Source organism: Globicephala melas, chromosome 2 (genome assembly GCF_963455315.2).
Source record: "Globicephala melas chromosome 2, mGloMel1.2, whole genome shotgun sequence".
Lineage (NCBI taxonomy): Eukaryota > Metazoa > Chordata > Mammalia > Artiodactyla > Delphinidae > Globicephala > Globicephala melas.
Window position 1 is genome coordinate 124617575 of NC_083315.2, and position 20812 is coordinate 124638386.

The window sequence follows — 20812 nt, forward strand, 5'->3', positions numbered from 1 at the left end:
GCTTCAATTTACAGTCAGAAGATACACATTTTACTTTTGGTTTCCTTAGCCTCTATTAGCTTACCTTTCATACAAGGGTGATATTGCTTCTTTTACACACATAGCAGAATTGTTTGAATGAAAAGAATACAAGTGGAATCACTTCGTACACCATAGAATACATCAAGAGTTCTTAGGACATATAATGCATTTTCTGCTCTATAGTTTTAACATAACTGTAATTCATAATGCTGGCTGAAACACTGGGATCCATTAGTCTACCTGTTATCATCATAAGTAAAATTCTAATAAATGTAACAGAATTTTGGCTCTGAAAAATATTTGACGTTGAAATTTTTTGCCTTTTAGAGTTATCACAGGGAATTTTTTTTTTTGCGGTACGCAGGCCTCTCACTGTTGTGGCCTCTCACGTTGCGGAGCACAGGATCCGGATGCGCAGGCTCAGAGGCCATGGCTCACGGGCCTAGCCACTCCACGGCATGTGGGATCTTCCCAGACTGGGGCACGAACCCGTGTCCCCTGCATCGGCAGGCGGACTCCCAACCACTGTGCCACCAGGGAAGCCCTATCACAGGGAATTTTATTAGATATTTTTCCATTAGTTCATTTGCTCTTACTTCTGATAGTTCTAATGATTTTTCTACAATGTTATGCTGTTCATGTTTAGACATTCATAACAAACAAGTAACCAGCTGAATAGCACAAACGTATGCATTACCAGAGAATAAAATACATTTTCTATCTGGTTACTACATAACTCAATCTGACTTTAGAAAACAAGAATAAAACGTTGTGATTTGGAGTCAAATTTGACTTGGTTGTTATTTCATCCTTTTCATTCTTTAGAACTAAGTAATGTTAGAGTAATCCAACAGCCTGTCTTAAGTATATCACAGTTCTCAGTCATCCTCAATTTCTTTACATTCATTGAGTGATAGCATGTACTCCCTTTCATAAAAATGTCTCACTCTTGCTTAATTTGTTCTCTAGGATCTGTCTAATTTTGGTTATGTGTCTGATCTGCTGGTGCTGAATATGGAGAAAAGAGTAGTTCCAAAATGTCAATCTGAATGTTGTAATATATCAAAAGAAAAGTAGAGGATGCACAATCCCAGTACAAATACTTCCAAATTAGAGGTGAAAGCAACAGTCACAGGCAAATTTTTGTTTGTAAAACCCTATTTGCCATGTTTATTGAAAGGGATTAAACTATGAGGAATTTCTTTAACTACTGCCATAGATAAAACAGTTTCATATGTAGGTTGTATTTAAAAGTACTCCTAGCAGTAGGTAATGTTGATACATGTGGCAGACTGAACCTAAGGTGACTCCAGTGATTTCAACCTCTGTTATTAATGTCTTTGTGTATAATTCTCTCCCATGGAGGGTGGGAAAAAACTGTGATGAGATGTTCCTTCAGTAATTAGGTTATGTTATATAAGATTCCATCTTAACAGACTAGAGCTAGAGACTCTTCCTCATGGCTTGATGAATTACGCAGCCACGTTGGAAAAGCACATATGACAAGGAATTACAGGTGATCTCTAGGACCTGCAGAAATATTCTAAGACATGAGAGTGGCCTTCAGCCCAAAACCAGCAAAATGCTAGGGCCCTCTATCATGCAACCATAAGGACATTAAATCTTTCACTAACCTTACATGATCCAGGATAAGCTCCTTCTCTCAAAATCCTTAACTTAATCATGTATTGCCACATAGAGTGATATTCACAGGGTTTGGGGATTAGGACATGGATTTACCTTCTTGGAGGATACTATTCAGCCCACTACATATTTTCAACTTGAACTACTCTTTCACCCTCATTCTTTTCCCATTAAAAAATAATTTTCAGTAAGATTACTTCCATTTAATCATTCACTCTTGGCCATCCCTCTATCTAGTCCATCATCCCAGATTTACTGGTTTTCTTTTCTGGATCAAGCTGTGTGCTAGGATCTAACCTAGCATGTTATTCACTCATATCTGTAATGTAATGAATGTGCCTAGATGTTTTGAAGTCTTTAAAAACATTTTTTCCAAATGTTAATTTGGAGCATTTAAACCTGTGATAAAGTGAAATCCATGCCCAGTTGAGTGATCTGCTAAACAGTACAAAACTATTTATTAATATAGAAATACTTATGTCTATGTATTTATACATATATACTTGGAATTGCACATTTACAAGTGGACTTATTATAATAAATTAATATGTCACATTTATTTATAGAACTTGTAAAAATTCTCCCACAGAAAAATATGATAAATGGTGTTCAGGTTTCTGCCATAGTTCACAAAGGCTTAAAACACAAAAAAACTAGGCTTAATTTCACTATAACAATACTAGTAAATAAAATAAATGAAAATACACAGTATTTTGTAGTATTATAGCTAATATTCTCTAATATGGACAGTGCACAACAAGCTAGGTTGGTCACTCTTCCCAAAATACCTTTGCTTACTATCTTCTTTTCCTTTTCAGGAAAATAGTCTCACAGCCCCTCTGACTTCTTGGTAAACACAACCCCACTCTCCTACCTCCAAACACCCACACACATTGCATACTCATGATATAAATGAAGAAAACACGTCCGAACTTTTGAGCTTTCCTGGGAGCTAGAATACATATAGACTTGAGGGCTGCCATTGCCTTTTAGTTCAATTCTGTACGTTTTGATGTGCAGTCAGATCAAGTCCACTTTCAGGACATTTAGGACAAGCAAGTGGAAGAGTTTAAATTCTTAAATTTGGTACAATAGTTATAACTTTGAAAATTTAAATGTTTCTTAGTTAATTTGGGCCTCAAGGGAAAAGAATTGTCTTCAAAGATCTGCTTTGTGGGTAAAGAACATATGCATAATAAATATATGAATCCTTGCATATATTATATTCTCTAGTTCTCTTCTGCATAGCTTCAAAGAGTTTTGAATTATGGGAAATTGATAAGGATTACTACTAATTCTGGTATGTTTTAGTAGAAAAGTAAATAGCCTTTCAAAGCTTCTTCCAGATGTCTGATTCTATGGAATCATTGATTTCCTTATATATTTTCCTGAATTATACTGTATTTGGAATTCAACCATTTCTTTTTCTCTTCTTCAAAACTTTATTAGGGGCTTCCCTGGTGGCGCAGTGGTTGAGAATCCGCCTGCCGATGCAGGGGACACGGGTTCGTGCCCCCGTCCGGGAGGATCCCACTGGTCGCGGAGCGGCTGGGCCCGTGAGTCATGGCCGCTGGGCCTGCGCGTCCAGAGCCTGTGCTCCACTACGGGAGAGGTCACAACAGTGAGAGGCCCGCGTACCGCAAAAAAAACCCCAAAACTTTATTAGATTTTATGTGGAGATCTTGAAACAATGAGGTTGACCTGGAGATCGAAAAATGCACACTGGAAACAAATTAATGCACGGGGCTGTTTCCTCTCCCCCTATGGGGCAACCACAACAGGGTTATTCCTTCCTGCAACTACTGAAATCTACTTACTGCACCCCATGGATCTGGAATGGGAGAATGGAGCTAGTGTTTATTCTGGTCTCAGCTTGTCTTCTAGTTCAAAAAATAGGATTTGGATCATATAATAGAGAACAAATGAAAATCTTGCAGAGGCAGCATGGTCTAAACCAGTCAAAGTTAGAAAACAGTGTCACCAGAGAAAATCAGAATGTGTATAAAGCCAAAAAGATTGAAGAAAGGGGTTTAGTTAATTTTATGGAGTATTTTTATTTTGGAGGGTTAATGAAAGAAAGTAAAGTGCTCCATTTGTACCAATATGTGAAAAACAATTGCCTTTGAAGGATTCTTATTGCTTGGGATAATAACATATAAATAAGGAATGAAAGTATATTATGCCATTTAAATTACCCCATAGAGTAATAGAGTACATTCTCTTACCCTTGTAAATATTCCTAGGAAGAAAAATTAAATCACCATGTAAGTAATTGTCCTAGGGATTTTTTATTTCATTTTAATAGTTTATTTTAAGTATCAAAGTAGAAAAACCTTAAGTTCAACTGAATGTTAATAAAAGGGATTGCAAAACCAAGAAGTGGCAAGATCCAGCAGAGAGGATGTCTTCATATTCTTTGGTTAGTCAATTGTATTTTATCCACCTAATATCCCATTTCAGGAAGCAAAAATGTCTCAAGGCAACCCATATTAGAGAGCTCTCTTATGAGTAGGAACTTATTAATAAGAATTTATATTACCAATGAACAAGATTTAATTAATTCTGAAACATTTTAATCATGATTTTTATGATTGCTTTCCAGATAACATACAATGTCCAGTTTCTTCTTTTAGTAGCATAAACACTATAACCGTTTCAACTAATTTTATCTAGAACAAAATAATAATGAAAAGGAGTATATCCTTTTAATGTATGCCTAAACCCTAGCTCAAAAATTACACAGATTTACTTTAGATTACCAAAATAATTTAAATAAACATGTATAATTTAATACAGATTTAATATTTCCTTAAATACATTAAAAGATAATGATACCAAAAATGATAATTCTCTCTAATTCATTATATACCAGATACAACTATATTGATTTCCCTTTGAATATCTGTGGTCCTATGGTAAGCCAGGGACAAAATGAAGATTCACCATACATTAAGAGGTAATAAATAAATAAACAAGAAAAAGAAAGAAATCACTCTCTACTATTAAAACCAGAACAGGTATTGGATTGCAAGGGATTTTAAACTTGAAAAGAAAACATGTATTAATATTTGCAATTTGATCTAAATAAAGCTAGTTAAGGTTTGTCACTTTATTACTGAAACACTCAACATAACCAACCTCATCACCAACTCTATTTGAATTCACATAAACTTCTAATTTTATAGGCACATTAACTATCTTAACTACTAAAATAGACTTTCCTTGAAAATAAATGAGTAGAAGCTCTAAATATGAACAGTCAAGCTGTTCATGGTATGCTCCATGGATCTGCAAAATGCTTTCATTCTTATATTGACATAAGCCTAAACTCCCAAGATCTAAAAAAAAAAAAAAAAAAAAAAATGCAAAATATTCAGCATCTTACCTGTAACAAGAAAGCTGCATCTCCCTGCTCCAGCTTCATTTATGATGCTACAATTATAAACCCCATAGTTTTCGTTGGAAAGACTCTTCACTGGGTACTCTGTGTATTCTTGAGAGTCAAATTGACCCATCCGTAATAATTTGTTTCCCAAGCGCCACTCATAGGTCAGCACCCGTATTGGATAGGCTCTCAGGACCCTGCAGCTCATAGTGACACTGCGGTCTTGTCCTTGCCGGATTTCCAGAAATGCTGGTTCCACAGCAGGAGGATCTGTAGAAAAGAGATATTAAAACAGATAAAATATGTGGTTTGCAATAAGCCAGGGGCTACTCTTACTGTGAGAAGCTATTTTCAAGAATACATCTAGCAACAGGGAAGGAATATTAAGAGGTGGGTGGAGAACATATTTAGACCTGGGAATTTCAGCTTGGGTAGGGAAACGTGATTCCCGAGTGTGGGCAATGAATAAGACTCATTGCTTTAAAAAAGCATTTGCAGGTGAAACTAAGCAGAGTTTATTTTTTCTTTCTAGTTGCTTCCCAGAAAAAAATGTCGTAAGTATGTTTGGTTTATACTGTTAGCAAGCAAATGATGTTCTGGGTATAAAAGCAGAGTATCCACACTAGCATGAAATTCTGAAGCAGACGAAGCCATTGGTTCAAGTCAGTGAATTCTAATTATCCCATATGAGGCTCAGTCCTTGGGCTTCTGGATACCAATTATTTAATAAAATGGGTAACACAAGTATATAAATTTATTTTCTAAATTATTCAGTCAGAAAGAATTTGACTGCAAGTCATAATATTCATGCGTAAACCTTAAACAAACTTTGCAAATTATACCACAGGTGGATATGGATTTCAACCCACTGCAATGGCTCATTTATTTGGCTTAATTGTGAGTTTTTTCCCCCATACAATCAAAACTTGCTACATTAGGTACCTAATCTTTTTGTTTTTGATGGGAAGATTTCCAAAAGGTGTTACACATTTCTCTCATTAGGGTATGCAAAATATAGGTCTTTTCTTAATGATGACTCCCAACTGTCATAATAAATAACAATTATTTCCTGGGCTCTAATGACATGGTTCATGTATGGCACCCTCTTGAGTTGTGCAGTATAAAAGCTGTACAACTCCACCTGGAAGCCCTTCCTTCAGGATGCTAAAAGGTTTTAGGACTACCACACCAAACGTGCCATCTGATATTCTTTACATGTCATTCCATCTACTTTTTATAATATTGCTCTCCTTTCTCATAGCCAACATATTGACTGACCCTTCTTGCTTCTTTCCACAAATATGTTTAAGCTACCGTAAGAATTTTAATTTTATTCATAAATTCAATTTTTGAGCCCTCCTTATATAAGTGCTAAGAATAGAAAAAGAAATGAACAAGAAAAAAATCCTATCAGCATGTAGTTTATGCTCTAACGCAATAGACAGACATTTAAATAGCTAATTTAAAAAACTGAAGTACAAAAAACAATTCTAGGGTAGAAAGTGAAGAAGTGAATAACACTATGAGGATTGACCAGGCAAGGAATGTGATACTTGAATTGTATCTCCCAGGATATATAGGAAATGGTCAGGTGGGTGAATAGTAAGAGAGGACATCCCAGGTAGAGGGGTAAGTAGGTGCAAAGGTAAGGAGGAGACAGGGAGAACAGGGTGTTTAGGGAAGTATAAGTGAATAGCATAACTGATGCATAAAAGGTGCACGAAGGCTTGGGAAGAAATAAAGATGAAAAGAAAAGCAGAGGCTCTATCAAGGATCCTTGAATGTCATGTTATGGAGTTTGAATTTTATCCTGTTGGTACTGAGGGTCTTTAAAAAATTTTTAAATAAAGCCTTTATATGATTAAACCAATCTTTTAGAAGGCATACTGTGGCAGATAGGAGGAGCATGAACCTCAAAGAGAAGAAACTCAAAGAGAAGGCCTGAACTAAGGCAATGTCATGGGACCATAAATGATGCCTTAGACAAGAGGGGGATGAATGATGAAGACAGGGAAGAAAGGAGGGGTAGTTTGGAGTTTGGTGGACATGTTGAATTTGTGCACCCAAGTACTTCTTTATTTCCAAACATATGGTTATGTTTTATTTTTTCTTTGTTCTGATTTTGTGCTTAACTGAATCATATTCAGAGAAAACAATTCATATATATTAAATCAACTGAAATTTGTTAAAACTTGTTTTATCTCCCAGAATATGATCGATTTTTATCCTGTTTGTGCTTTCAAAGGAGTAGTCTGTAGTTTGGGGATGTGATGTGGATCTATTGGGTTAAGTCTGATAACTGTGTTGTCCATATCATTTATATAGTTGTTAGGGTTTTTTTTTTTTTTTTGCCCCATTTATTCTACTTGGATTAACGTACAAGAAAGTGTTGAACTCTTCTAAAAGGGTAGTAGCTTTTAAAAATTTTCTTCTTGTAGTCCTGTCTCCTTTTTGCTCTACATAACTTGAGGCAATGCTATTCATTACATACAAATTTAAATCGCCTTTATGTTATTGATGATTTGAAACTTTTATCTTTGTGAGTTATCTCCTTTATCTCTATTAATGTTTTAATATTTAAAACTCTATTTTGTCTCATATTAATATAGTTACCTCGGCTTTCATTTAGTTAATATTTACATGTTATGTCTTTTCCATCCTTTTATACTTTCAGTAACCTTATATTTTACTAGCACCTCTTTTAAACAGCACATTGTTATATTCTATTTTTTCAAAAAAGTCAAACAATCTTTTTCTTCTACCCAGAGTACTTAGCACTTTAATCATTTCAGTTTAATATACTGATATATTTGGGTACAAGTGTTTCCTGTTATTTTATTCTTTCTGTTTGTTTTGTGATCTTTCTTTCCTTGTTTTCTTTGTATTAATGGATTACATCATTATTCTAACCCTTTTCCTGCTACTAGTTGGGAACTTAACTGCTCTGTTTCTATTATTTTATTGATTGTCTTAAAGCATGCAACATGCCTACTTAAGTTATCCCAAAACATCAATTAATACCTTTACCATCCTCTTAGACAAAATAATCTTAGAACACTTTGTTCCTTTTATTCCTGTTCTGACATATGTCATTGAGTCATGAACTTTAATTCCCTCATTTTTAAAAAATTTATTGGACATTATCATACTTTATACTTGCACTATTTTTTAAATTACCCAGATATATGTTAGCTTATTTGCCCTTAATTCCTTCTTTCATCACAGACCTACCAAATCTGTGAACACTTTCCTTTCACCTAAAGTATATCATATTGAATTATATTTAGTACACTTTATGATGTTGATTTTCAAAAAATATACATTTTACCTCATTCTTTTTTTTTTTTTAACATCTTCAGTGGAGTATAATTGCTTTACAATGGTGTGTTAGTTTCTGCTTTATAACAAAGTGAATCAGTTACACATATACATATGTCCCCATATCTCTTCCCTCTTGCGTCTCCCTCCCTCCCACCCTCCCTATCCCACCCCTCTAGGTGGGCACAGAGCACCGAACTGGTCTCCCTGTGCTATGCGGCTGCTTCCCACTAGCTATCTATTTTACGTTTGGTAGTGTATATATGCCCATGACACTAACTTTGTCCCAGCTTACCCTTCCCCCTCCCCGTGTCCTCAAGTCCATTCCCTAGTAGGTCTGTGTGTTACTCCCGTCTTGCCCATAGGTTCTTCATGACTATTTTTTTTTTTTTAGATTCCATATATATGGGTTAGCATACGGTATTTCTTTCTCCCTTTCTGACTGACTTCACCCAGTATGACAGACTCTAGGTCCATCCACCTCACTACAAATAACTCAACTTCGTTCCTTTTTATGGCTGAGTAATATTCCATTGTATGTATGTGCCACATCTTCTTTATCCATTCATCTGTTGATGGACACTTAGGTTGTTTCCATGTCCTGGCTATTGTAAATAGTGCTGCAATGAACATTGTGGTACATGGCTCTTTTTGAATTATGGTTTTCTCAGGGTATATGCCCAGTAGTGGGATTGCTGGGTTGTATGGTAGTTCTAATTTTAGTTTTTTAAGGAACCTCCATACTGTTCTCCATAGTGGCTGTATCAATTTACATTCCCACCAGCAGTGCAAGAGTGTTCCCTTTTCTCCACACCCTCTCCAGCATTTATTGTTTCTAGATTTTTTGATAATGGCCAATCTGACCGGTGTGAGGTGATACCTCATTGTAGTTTGGATTTGCATTTCTCTAATGATTAGTGATGTTGAGCATTCTTTCATGTGTTTGTTGGCAATCTGTATGTCTTCTTTGGAGAAATGTCTATTTAGGTCTTCTGCCCATTTTTGGATTGGGTTGTTTGTTTTTTTGATATTGAGCTGCATGAGCTGCTTGTAAATTTTGGAGATTAATCCTTTGTCAGTTCCTTCATTTGCACATATTTTCTCCCATTCTGAGGGTCCTCTTTTCGTCTTGTTTATGGTTTCCTTTGCTGTGCAGAAGCTTTTGAGTTTAGTTAGGTCCCATTTGTTTATTTTTGTTTTTATTTCCATTTCTCTAGGAGGTGGGTCAAAAAGGATCTTGCTGTGATTTATGTCATAGAGTGTTCTGCCTATGTTTTCCTCTAAGAGTTTTATAGCGTATGGCCTTACATTTAGGTCTTTAATTCATTTTTAGTTTATTTTTGTGTATGGTGTTAGGGAGTGTTCTAATTTCATTCTTTTATATGTAGCTGTGCAGTTTCCCCAGCACCACTTATTGAAGAGGCTGTATTTTCTCCACTGTATATTCTTGCCTCCTTTATCAAAGACAAGGTGACCATATGTGCATGGGTTTCTCTCTGGGCTTTTAACCTCATTCTTAAAAGATATTTTCCTTGTACACAGGATTATAGGTTAGCAGTTATTTTCTTTCAGCACAACAGGATATAATTCCATTGTCTTCAGATGGCCATTATTGCTGTAGAAAAGTAAGCTCAAAGTCTCATACTTTGAAGTGAACATCTTTTTTTCCTCCAGCTACTTTCAGAATTTTTTTGCTCTGATGTTCTACAGCTTCAATATAATGTTTCTAGGTATAGATTTCTTTTTACTTATAGTTTGGAATTTGCTGGGCTTCTTAAATCTCTTGATTAAACTTTGGTGTCTGTCATCTAGGAAATTTTTGGAAAATTCTCATCATTAGCTCTTCAAATAAACCTGTATTGTTCTCTTTCTGTTCTCAATTGAGAATCCTTTTTATTCTGTTTTCCATGTCTTTTAATCTCTCTTCCAACCATTTCTTGAGGTTTTTGCATGAATAAATTCTCTGAGCTAATTCTTCTTTATCTCTGCTTAATCTGCATTGTGTTATTTACAATAATGTAGTTTTCATTTCTAAATGTGTGTAGTCCTTTGGTATACCTTTTATACCACTGTTTTAATACTTTCCCATTACCTGCAAAGGTAGTAACGCTTGTCTTTAAACAAAGTAATTGTTTTATACCATCTGATATTTCCAATTATAGTATTTTGTTTTTTTTCGGTATGTGGGCCTCTCACTCTTGTGGCCTCTCCCATTGTGGAGCACAGGCTCCAGACGCGCAGGCTCAGCGGCCATGGCTCATGGGCCCAGCTACTCTGCGGCACGAGGGATCTTCCCGGACCGGGCCACAAACCCGTGTCCCCTGCATTGGCAGGCGGATTCTCAACCACTGTGCCACCAGGGAAGCCCCCAATTATAGTATTGACAGGGCTTTTCTGCTGGTTTTCTCTCAGGGTACCTTGTTCCTGTGTATTCTTGATTAATTTTAACTCTGTGCTACTCATTGTCCTTTAAAAAATATTTATGAGGATACTTCATGCCTCAGATGATGGCTTCCTCCTCTAGAGATTTGTGTCCATAGGCAACTCTTGGCATCAATGTCTAGGATCACATTAATCCAAGTTCATTGCTTGAGGTTTTATTTTAATCATGTGGGTCACATGAATTTGAGTTCAAAATCCATATATATAAGAGCTGGTTTGTGATTATAACTTCAAGAATGGTTCCTACGTCATCTCCATCCTTCTCACGTCAAAGGCAAGGCTCTTTGCACTCCCTTGAGAGTAGGAATGTGTAGACTGGGTTTACTTCTGCTCTACTCTTACCCTGTGGGTACAGTCCTTTGAGTTCCAACTTCTATTGGTAGACACTTTCCCAGGGAACACCCTAGGTTTGGAGTTCTGCATCCCTTGCCCAGAGATGCCATCAAAAACTGAAGCTCAAATTTGTCCATGTCAGCAAATGCTCCCAAGGGCAAAAGTAGGCTCCCTGTACTATTTTTGTATAAGTTTGGCCTGGAATTTTTAAATAAATATTGTAATGCTTTCATAATATTTTAAGAATATTTTCTAGCATTTTCAGTTGTTTGCATTGAAAGGGTTTTGTGGAATATTTTATCTATTTTATGGCCAGAAATGCATGTCTCTGATTGCCAAGCAGAAATATGGATCTAAAGCTCAGAATGGAAGGCTGACTGCAGGCTATAGTTCTGTTGAGATATCTCAGAGAAAGTATAAACAAAGCCATATAAAATGTCAAATTTGAATTTACTCTTGAATATAATCACTTATGGGGCTGGAGGAAAATAAAAGCTCCTAAAGGAAAATAAACATAAATTAGCAGAGAGATATGTGGATCCAGAAAGTTGTGTTACAAAAATTGAAGGAGTTGTATGCTTCAAAGAACAGGAAGTAATACAATGTGCCAAATGTTAGCAAGGCAGAAGTTAATACTTAAAATATCTACTGTTTTTGACAAGTTTAATATTATTAATGATTATAGTGAAAGCATTTTCTGTGAAGTATTTATAACCTGGGTTACAGATTTTTGGCATATGAAAGATGGTTAAATAGTAGAGATCAGTAATGAAAACTATTTGTTCAACAATATTGTCTGTGATTAGAAAAGATGGTTATTTCTATTGATTCTACCTTCAAAATATATTGGGAGTTTATACATTTCTCTCAGTCTGCACTATCACCACTATTACCTCTCACATGGACTACTACAAATGTCCTGTGATAGCCTTCTAGCAGGCCAACATGCTTCCTCTTTTGACCTTCTCTCAACCTTCTGAGACTGGCCAGACGTCCTTTTACCAGAGAATCAGCCCTTTTATTCTCCTGTTTAGAATACTTTATTGACTCACCCCTGCTTGTTAACCAGGCCTACAAGGTCCTGAAAGTTCTGGCTCTAGTCATATATCTAACTATTCTCATCTTGAACATTATGTTTCAGAAACATAGGTTTTCTTCCAGCTTTTGCATGATAAACCCTTTCCGGACAATGGACCTCTGATTTTGTTTTGTCTTTCCTTTACTTTATCCATGGCTCTGGAACTCTCATCTTTTAGATTTTACCTTCAGAAAGCCCATCCTTGACTACCAGTAAGTGAAGTATCTCTCCTACTATTAATAATATAATGTTAGTTACCATTGTATTTGTCTCCTGTGTAAGTTCCATTATAAAGAAACTTACAACTTCCTAGCCATTGAATCACCCTCTGTATCCATCAAGTACCTAGTATTATAATTAGTGACAAATCATTATTGATTGAATAAATGAATGCTGAAATGAATGAATGAATGATGTAAAAGAGCAAAGATGTCCATAGTATCTTCAATATTCTCCGCATCAAGACCTGGATTCTATGTTCACTTTGTTAAATATGGATGGGCTCTGTGATTACTTTGACCAATAGCATATAGCAGAAATGATGCTGTGCTGATTTCTGGGCCCAGGCCACAGAAGACAGGGAATTTCACTTCCTATTTTTTTAAATACTCACTCTGAGAGTCCTGACCCATGTAATAAGCCCAACTACTTTGCTAAAGAGATGAGGTGAAGGGGCCCTGCGATTACATAAGGGAGAGGGCAGAGTTAAGCCCAGCCTTCCAGCCATCCCCAGGTTTCAGGGGATGCAAAGCTATCTTGGACCTTCCAGACCAGCCCAGCCACCCACAAAGTACCACCAAGTGATCCAGAATACCAGAATCCATATGAAGCAAAAGAATAGCCTCCTCAAGTTATTGATTCACTAGAGATTAGATAACTAGATTTAGTAAGATGTGATATTTTTTGAGCTCCTAGGTAATAGAGCAGTTTTTAACACAGTAACAGATAACTTACACAGATGCTTTTTAGCCTTGAAAATCTAGCAGTTTGATATTCTATGTGAAGACTTAGCAGAGTGAGGCATAAGGACAAGGGGACAGGGTAGTTGAGGAGACACAGTGTAAGCAACAGGCCATGGGATCCAAACTGGCTCTGGAAAGGAATTAGCTCAGAAGGAAACTAACGGAGGAAGATAATCAATGGGTTGGATTACTAGGACAACTAGAAAACTTGAAAAGCAAATACACTGGAAACAACAGAGTCAGGAAGCAAAAACCTTGTAGTCAATAAACAGAATTTTGTCGCAATTTAATACTTCAGTGATAGAGAAATTTAGAGTGATTACAAGATCAGAGATACGGCCATTGAAACAAAATGCTAAAGTGGAGTAGAGATTAATGATACTAGAGTCAAATGAAAATAAATTAAGAGAATATACAATTACATTCAAATTATATTTGCATTTGTCTAGCAAAACAAAGTATTTGCAACTACTTATCTTCCTTCTTATTAATTTCTTTTTAAATGGCAAAGAATATAAATGTAATTAATTATACCTAACAGGGATATATCTTAAAATACATATTTACTTTTTCTATGAATGATTTTCTATGAGAATTCTTTGAATGTATCTCACCTATTACGTTATTTCAAGTAATGGATTTTTTAGACTCTCATTATATATGAATGTGTCATTCACCCAAACCTAGAAGATTTAGCCCTGTAAAGACATCTGACAGTGCTGGGTTAAAACTTTTCAAGCACAGTGTGTTTTCATACATTCAATAGAATCTGAATTGGAAAGCATCCCTAAATGAAGGTAATCGTTACTGCAATTTAAAATACTGCCCAAACTACTTGGATTCCAAGGTGGTTCCTTAACCTCAAAAAAGCAAGAGAATGTAAAACTGAGAATGTTCATTATAGTTCAATCAGGTCTGCCTATGGAAAACTTCTGTGATAATAAGGTTTACTTTAAGCTCACTGGCTATTAATGAGCTCAGCATCTCATTCTTTGGAATATCCAGTGAGGATAACCTGTGCAGTTATGATTAAATGGTGCAGTATGAAGTCTTTGAATATGATGAAAGAAAGCTTCAGGTGTCAAAAGAGTTAAAGTTCACTATTCTGACAGAACCACTTTTTCATGGTGTAAGAGTTAATCAGTATGTTCTATTATGAAATAATCTTAAGAAACTAAAATAAATAAAATATCGTGAGAAAAAAGTCCACTTAGATATGAAATGCTTAAAAGTAGGAGTGCTTAGGAGAATAAATAGGTGCCTGAGTTTTGTTCAATTAAATAAAATGATTCTAAAAATACATCATTACATTTTACTGAATGGATTTACTTACGTTAAAAATCTCTGGTTGAAAAGTTTGTCAAAATATCTCCCTACAAATATACTGGAGGATGATGGCAATAAAAATAATAATTATATTTGTTGATACTGAATATTTACTAAGTGCTAGGTATTGTGTTAAAATCTTCACATAGTTTATCTTTTTTTTTTACATCTTTATTGGAGTATAATTGCTTTAAAATGGTGTGTTAGTTTCTGCTTTATAACAAAGTGAATCAGTTATACATATACATATGTTCCCATATCTCTTCCCTCTTGTGTCTCCCTCCCTCCCACCCTCCCTATCCCACCCCTCCAGGTGGTCACAAAGCACTGAGCTTATCTCCTTGTGCTATGCGGCTGCTTCCCACTAGCTATGTACCTTATGTTTGGTAGTGTATATATGTCCATGCCTCTCTCTCGCTTTGTCACAGCTTACCCTTCCCCCTCCCCATATCCTCAAGTCCATTCTCTAGTAGGTCTGTGTCTTTATTCCTGTCTTTATCTTTTTAATAATAAATTAAATAAATAAATAAAAGTTTATCTTTTTATAATAATAAGTCATTTTAAGAAGACACTGAGGCACAAAGCAGTTAAGGAAAGATAAACAGCTAAAAAGTAGCAGAATAAGGATTCAAACAAGGTAATCTGATTCAGAATATACGCTCTTAGCAACAACCTATGCTTCATTCTTTCCAATTACAAATATTACCAATGTTTCATGATTTCACTCTTTTCCTCAGAGGATTTTGAAAATTTTGCCCTATTAAAGTTATCAACTGAAGTAGATGTTGGCCTATTCACACCAGCATTTAGAATTCACAAACTTTCATAAGTCAAAATGGGAAACACGTTTTGTGGAAAGCAAAGAAGTACTGCAACAAAATTGCTATGTTAAAGAAAAATGTTAACGATGGATTTCAAACCAGTCTCAAATTGCAGTTTATATAGCAATGTACTTCATGTAAATGAATTTCTGTATTATCCATGTATTAATATACATGATGAGTGCCTGTAGATTAGCTATCTGGAGGCAAACGTGTAATCTTTTAAAGTTATTAAGGATTTTGATAGGAATTAAGTAAAAAGTGTACAAAATTAATTAAGATTTTAGCATTTTCTGTTCTTGTACCTACTGGTTCCAAGTGTTACAAATGGGAAATGGTTCTAATGTTTAAATTCACATACAAATGTCTAACTTATTTGGAAAGAGTAATGAATGAAAACTCCAGACTATAGAGAAATGTGATTAATGTTTGTTTCTCAATAAGGGGATCAGAGGCAAGTTCATGAGTTCTTTTAACATTGTGTATGAATAAAAATTTGCCTCTATTTCTTAAAAGCAATAGCCAGATTCTAATGACAACCAGGACCGTGAGCAAATCAATACCTCTGATTTTTTAAAAAAAATATATTTGAATAAGTAAAAACCTTCCAAAGCTATCTTAAAGAATATTAATAAAAACCCATTTTTAAGTCTTTAAGGGAGTGTGAGACTATAGATGAAAAATTAGTTACAGTTTAAAAGAGAAGAATGCTAACCTGTTTGGAGAATTTCAGGGTAAGAATGATCTTAATTATTGACCCCTTAGAGGGGACTGATAAACATGCACACAATAGGGTCATTTCTTCTCAAGTCAAATGCCTGCCTAATGTGACACTTGTGTATCTGCTCTTTGCTGTGTCGGCTCTTTGCTGTTTTTTTGAGCAGACTTGTGTCTGCTCTTTGCTGTTTTTTTGTTTAAGGAGATCTAGGAAAATTGTGCCCTTAAAAATAAAAAATGTCTAGTACTGAGATGAGAAAGTCGAGGAGTTGGAGTGTTAAGTCAGCAAATTAAATCCTTCATTTGTCCAATAAAAATAGTGAAATTATTACCTTTAGTGTATGACAACCTCTACTCCTCTGTTTCTGTGTGTGTGTGTCTTTCTCTCAGATCTTTTCATGGTCTTATAATTATATCTATCTCAGTGGTAAAGAAACTGAACTTCAAAGAGATGAGTGAGAGTAACCTGTTTATGGTCATCGAGGAACACTAAACATATTTGAACCTAGGCTAATTTATCTTCAAGATGTTAGCCATTTAGATTTGACCATGTGATAGCTTGAAGCATTTTGTTACCATACAGATATACGTTCAAAATATCCCTATTTTATTAGTATCAATCAAGCACATAAATACTCAGAAAATTCTTAGATACTGTTAGGTACATGATGATATATTAAGAGATTAAACAAAAATGAATAAAAAGGCTTCTATTAACATATCATTTACAGTATCAGTGTAAAGAAAACATCTTAACAGATGTGAGTATGCACAATTTAATACAAACAATATATGAATTCTTAGAAGGCAATAATTAATTAATTGCTGTAGTATGATAGGAAATACATATATATATGATCTGTGTTTTTCATTCCTGGAACAGATCTCCTAAAACTCTTGGAACTTTTAGTCCCACCCCCTGACTTTCAGGGAGGAGAGAGAGGCTGGAGGTTGAAAATGAGTTCAAATGCCAATGCCAGTGATTTAATCAATTTTGCCTATGTAATGAAACCTCCATAAAAACACCTCAGTGATGGGGCTTGGGGAGCTTCCAGGTTGGTGAACACACTGAAGTGCTGGGAGGGTGGTGCACTTGAGGAAGGTATGAAATCTTGACATGGCATCCCTCCACCACCCCATACCTTGCCCTATGCATCTCTTTTATTTAGCTGTTTCTGAGTTGTATCCTTTATAATAAACTGGTAAACTCAAGAAAAAGTGTTTTCCTAAGTTCTATGAGTCATTTTAGCAAATTACCAAACTTGGTAGGGGAGGAACTACCAAGTCATGGGAACCCCCAAATTTATAGTTGGTTTGTTAGAAGTATGCATGGCAACTGGGAGTTGTGACTGATGTCTGAAGTGGAGGTGGTCTCGTGGCACTGAGCTCTTTAACTTGTAGGATCTGCACTGATGCCAGGCAGTTAGTGTCAGAAGTGAATTGAATTTTGGACATCCAGATGATGTCAGAGAATCAGAGAACTGGTGTTGGAAGACACACCACTTACTTGGTGTCAGAACGAACAATATAATTGATAATCAAGTCTTAAAATAAGCCTAATTTATTCAATAGGGAAAGATACGAAAAAGGATGGACTTGGAAAAAGATACTGAGACGTTTGTAGGGTCTGGCTAATGTATCTAGAAGAAACAGGGATTGAAATAGCTAACATTTTTAGGATTAATATACTCTGTATAACTGTGCTAGCACATTTTACATACTTATTACCTCATTCTACAACAACCTTGTAAAGTGTGTATCTCCATTTTACACATAAAGAAACAAAATCTGAGAAGTTACATTCTCAAGCATCCCACACAGCCCAGGTGACAGACTTCAGACCTAAAACAACATGCCTTCAAAGTCCATGTTCCTTCCAGCACAACAGATTGAGGAAGTAGCGCCAAAAGCAAATTGTAAATTAGTCCCTAACATAATGTTAGTCTAACTTAGAAACTGGCAATTTGGGAAATGTAGTTTAAAAATAAAATAGTCTATAGCATTTGTGAATAATTAGCAGGAAAGCAACCCCAAAGATCTGGTGATACACTTTACAAAATTAGTATTCACCTCTCTCCACAAACATTCTGAGATTGTTAATAATTGTTACTTTATATCTCTAATACTATTCTCAACAGGACAAAATTTTGGAGTTACAGTGTAGAATTATTGCTATGTGACTGAAAATATTGGTACATTTGTATTGTTCAAGTTAGGCACATGATGGATAATGTATAGAACCACTGCAATTTCTTCCTCATAACAAAAATGATAGTATTCTCAGTACTCTTAATCTGTTTATAGAAGCTTTGCTTTGTATGATTATTAGAAACTATTTATTACTTAGTTATACTGTTCCTAGGTCTAAAAGAAAGTGAAGAATAAAACAACTCTAAATAATTCAAGGTGTTTATAATAAAACAATTGATTTAATTATTTAAATTTTTCTAGGCTATTAATATGAATAAAATTGTTTTAATTAGCACCTCTCCATTATAGGCAGTATCCATAGAGAGAATCTAGATGGAACTTAAAATGTTTTGCTTCTAACTCACTCAACTAGATTCTTGATATATATATAAATAGATCTAGAAACATCATTACTCACTATGATGATAAAGGTATCCTGAAGCAGTACAGAAATATATTTCCATTTTGAGTTTATTTTTATGTATGGTATAAGGTCCCAGTTTCATTGTTTTGCATGGGGCTGTCCAGTTTTCCCAACACCATTATTGAAAAGACTATCCTTTCTCCATTGCATATTCTTGGTGCCCTTATCAAAGATTAGTTGACCATATTAGCTTGGGTTTATTTCTGGACTCTCTATTCTGTTCCACTGGACTACTGAAACTGAGTCCCCTGCCTCTTTTTTGTAGAAAAACTTCAGCCACCTAGGTCTTCCCCAAGTTCCAAAGAGCAAATTCAATCAAAGAAGTCATATTTTAAATCAGAAAAAAATGGTTTTTAAAAGAAAATACAGAAACAAAGGAAAGCAGTCAAGCAAGACAAAATAATAACAGTTTATCCATAAAACAAAAACATTTAGTTCCTCCTCAAGGGCTATAGATAATATCCTGAGCTGTTTTGAAGATACAAAAACCTCCACCAGGTAAAAAGTTAACTGCATGCTGACCACCAGCAAGTAGACTGCAGACTGGTTGGAGCCAGATAACTGATAACTGAGATTCCTAAAATACCACCCTGTTACCTCACCATCAACCAATTAGAGAATTGTACATGACCTTATCAGGAACCCAGTAACCTTCTCCCTCACACATGTCTTTAAAAACCCTTCCCTAAAAGCTATTGGGGAGTTTGGGTCTTTTGAGCCCTGGCTACCCACTCTCTTTGCTTGGTGCTCTGCAGTAAACACTGTACTTTCCTTCACAACAACCCAGTGTCAGTAGATTGGCTTTGACACATGTCCAGTGAGTAGTCCAGTTTGGTTTGGTAACACTATGTGTCTGTTTTTATGTCAATACCATATCTTTTTGATTACTATAGCTTTGTAATATAGTTTGAAATCAGGAAGCATAATGACCTCAGCTTTGTTCTTCTTTCTCAAGATTACTTTGGCTATTTGGAGTCTTTTTGGTTCCATAAAATTTTAGGACTGTTTTACCTATTTCTGTAAAAAATGCCACTGAAATTTTGATCAGGATTTCATTAAATCTGTAGATTGTTTTGGGCAATACAGATATTTTAACGATATTTGTTCTTCAGATCGATGAGCAAGAAATGTCTTTCTGTTTATTTGTGTCTTCTTTGATTTCTTTCATCAATGTCTCATAGTTTTCAGTATATAGATCTTTCAACTCCTTGGATAAATTTATTCCCAAGTATTTTATTCTTTTTAATGCTATTATAAATTGGATTGTTCTCTTAATTTCTTTTTTTTTTTCTGATAGTTCATCATTAGTGTATAGAAACACAACTATTTTTATATATTGATTTTGTGTCCCACAACTTTACTTGATAGAAGAAAAATCAACTCAAAATGGATTAAAGACTTAAACATAAGATCTGAAACCATAAAACTCTTAGAAGAAAACTTAGGGGGTAAGCTCCTTGACCTGGTTTTGGCAATGCTATTTTTGGATTTGACACAAAAGCAAAGACACCAAAAGCAACAATAAACAAGTGGAATTACATCAAACTAAAAAACTTCTGCACAGCAAAAAAACAATGAATAAAAAACCCCCCAAACAAACAGAAAATACCACCAACAAACTGAAAAGGCAATCCGTGGAATGGGAGAAAATATTCGCAAACCACATATCTGATAAGAGGTTAATATTCAAAACATATGAGCTATATTATTCAGCCATGAGAAAAAAGGGAAATCCTGCCATTTTCAACAACATGGGTGGATCTTGAGGGCATTATGCTAAGGGAAATAAGTCAGAAAGAGAAAGACAAATATTGCATGGAATCACTTATAGATGGAGTATACCTGTATCTATAATTTAAAAGGTCAAACTCATAAAAACAGAGCAGAAAAGTGGTTGCCAGGGCCTGGGGTATAGAGAAAATAAGGAGAAGTTGGTAAAAGCGTACAAACTTTCAGCTATAAGATGAATAAGGTCTGAGGAACTAATATTTAACATCGTGGCTATAGTAGATGATGCTGTACTGTATAATTGAAATTTCCTAAGAAAGAACAACTTAAATGTTTTCACACACACACACACACACACACACACACACACACACACACACACAAAGAAGGCAAATATCTGAAATGTTGGATGTGTTAATTCTC

At 35.2% G+C, this 20812-nt stretch overlaps 1 protein-coding gene across 2 annotated transcripts in view; it reads right to left on the reverse strand.

The window, feature by feature from the left end:
- MDGA2 (MAM domain containing glycosylphosphatidylinositol anchor 2) overlaps positions 1–20812 on the reverse strand; it is an 826249-nt gene that overhangs the window by 107491 nt on the left and 697946 nt on the right. For both annotated transcript variants that reach the window (XM_030854879.2, XM_060294784.1), the window contains one exon: positions 5051–5320. In XM_030854879.2, the coding sequence (XP_030710739.1) occupies positions 5051–5320 (270 nt within the window). The remainder of the gene's footprint in view (positions 1–5050; positions 5321–20812) is intronic.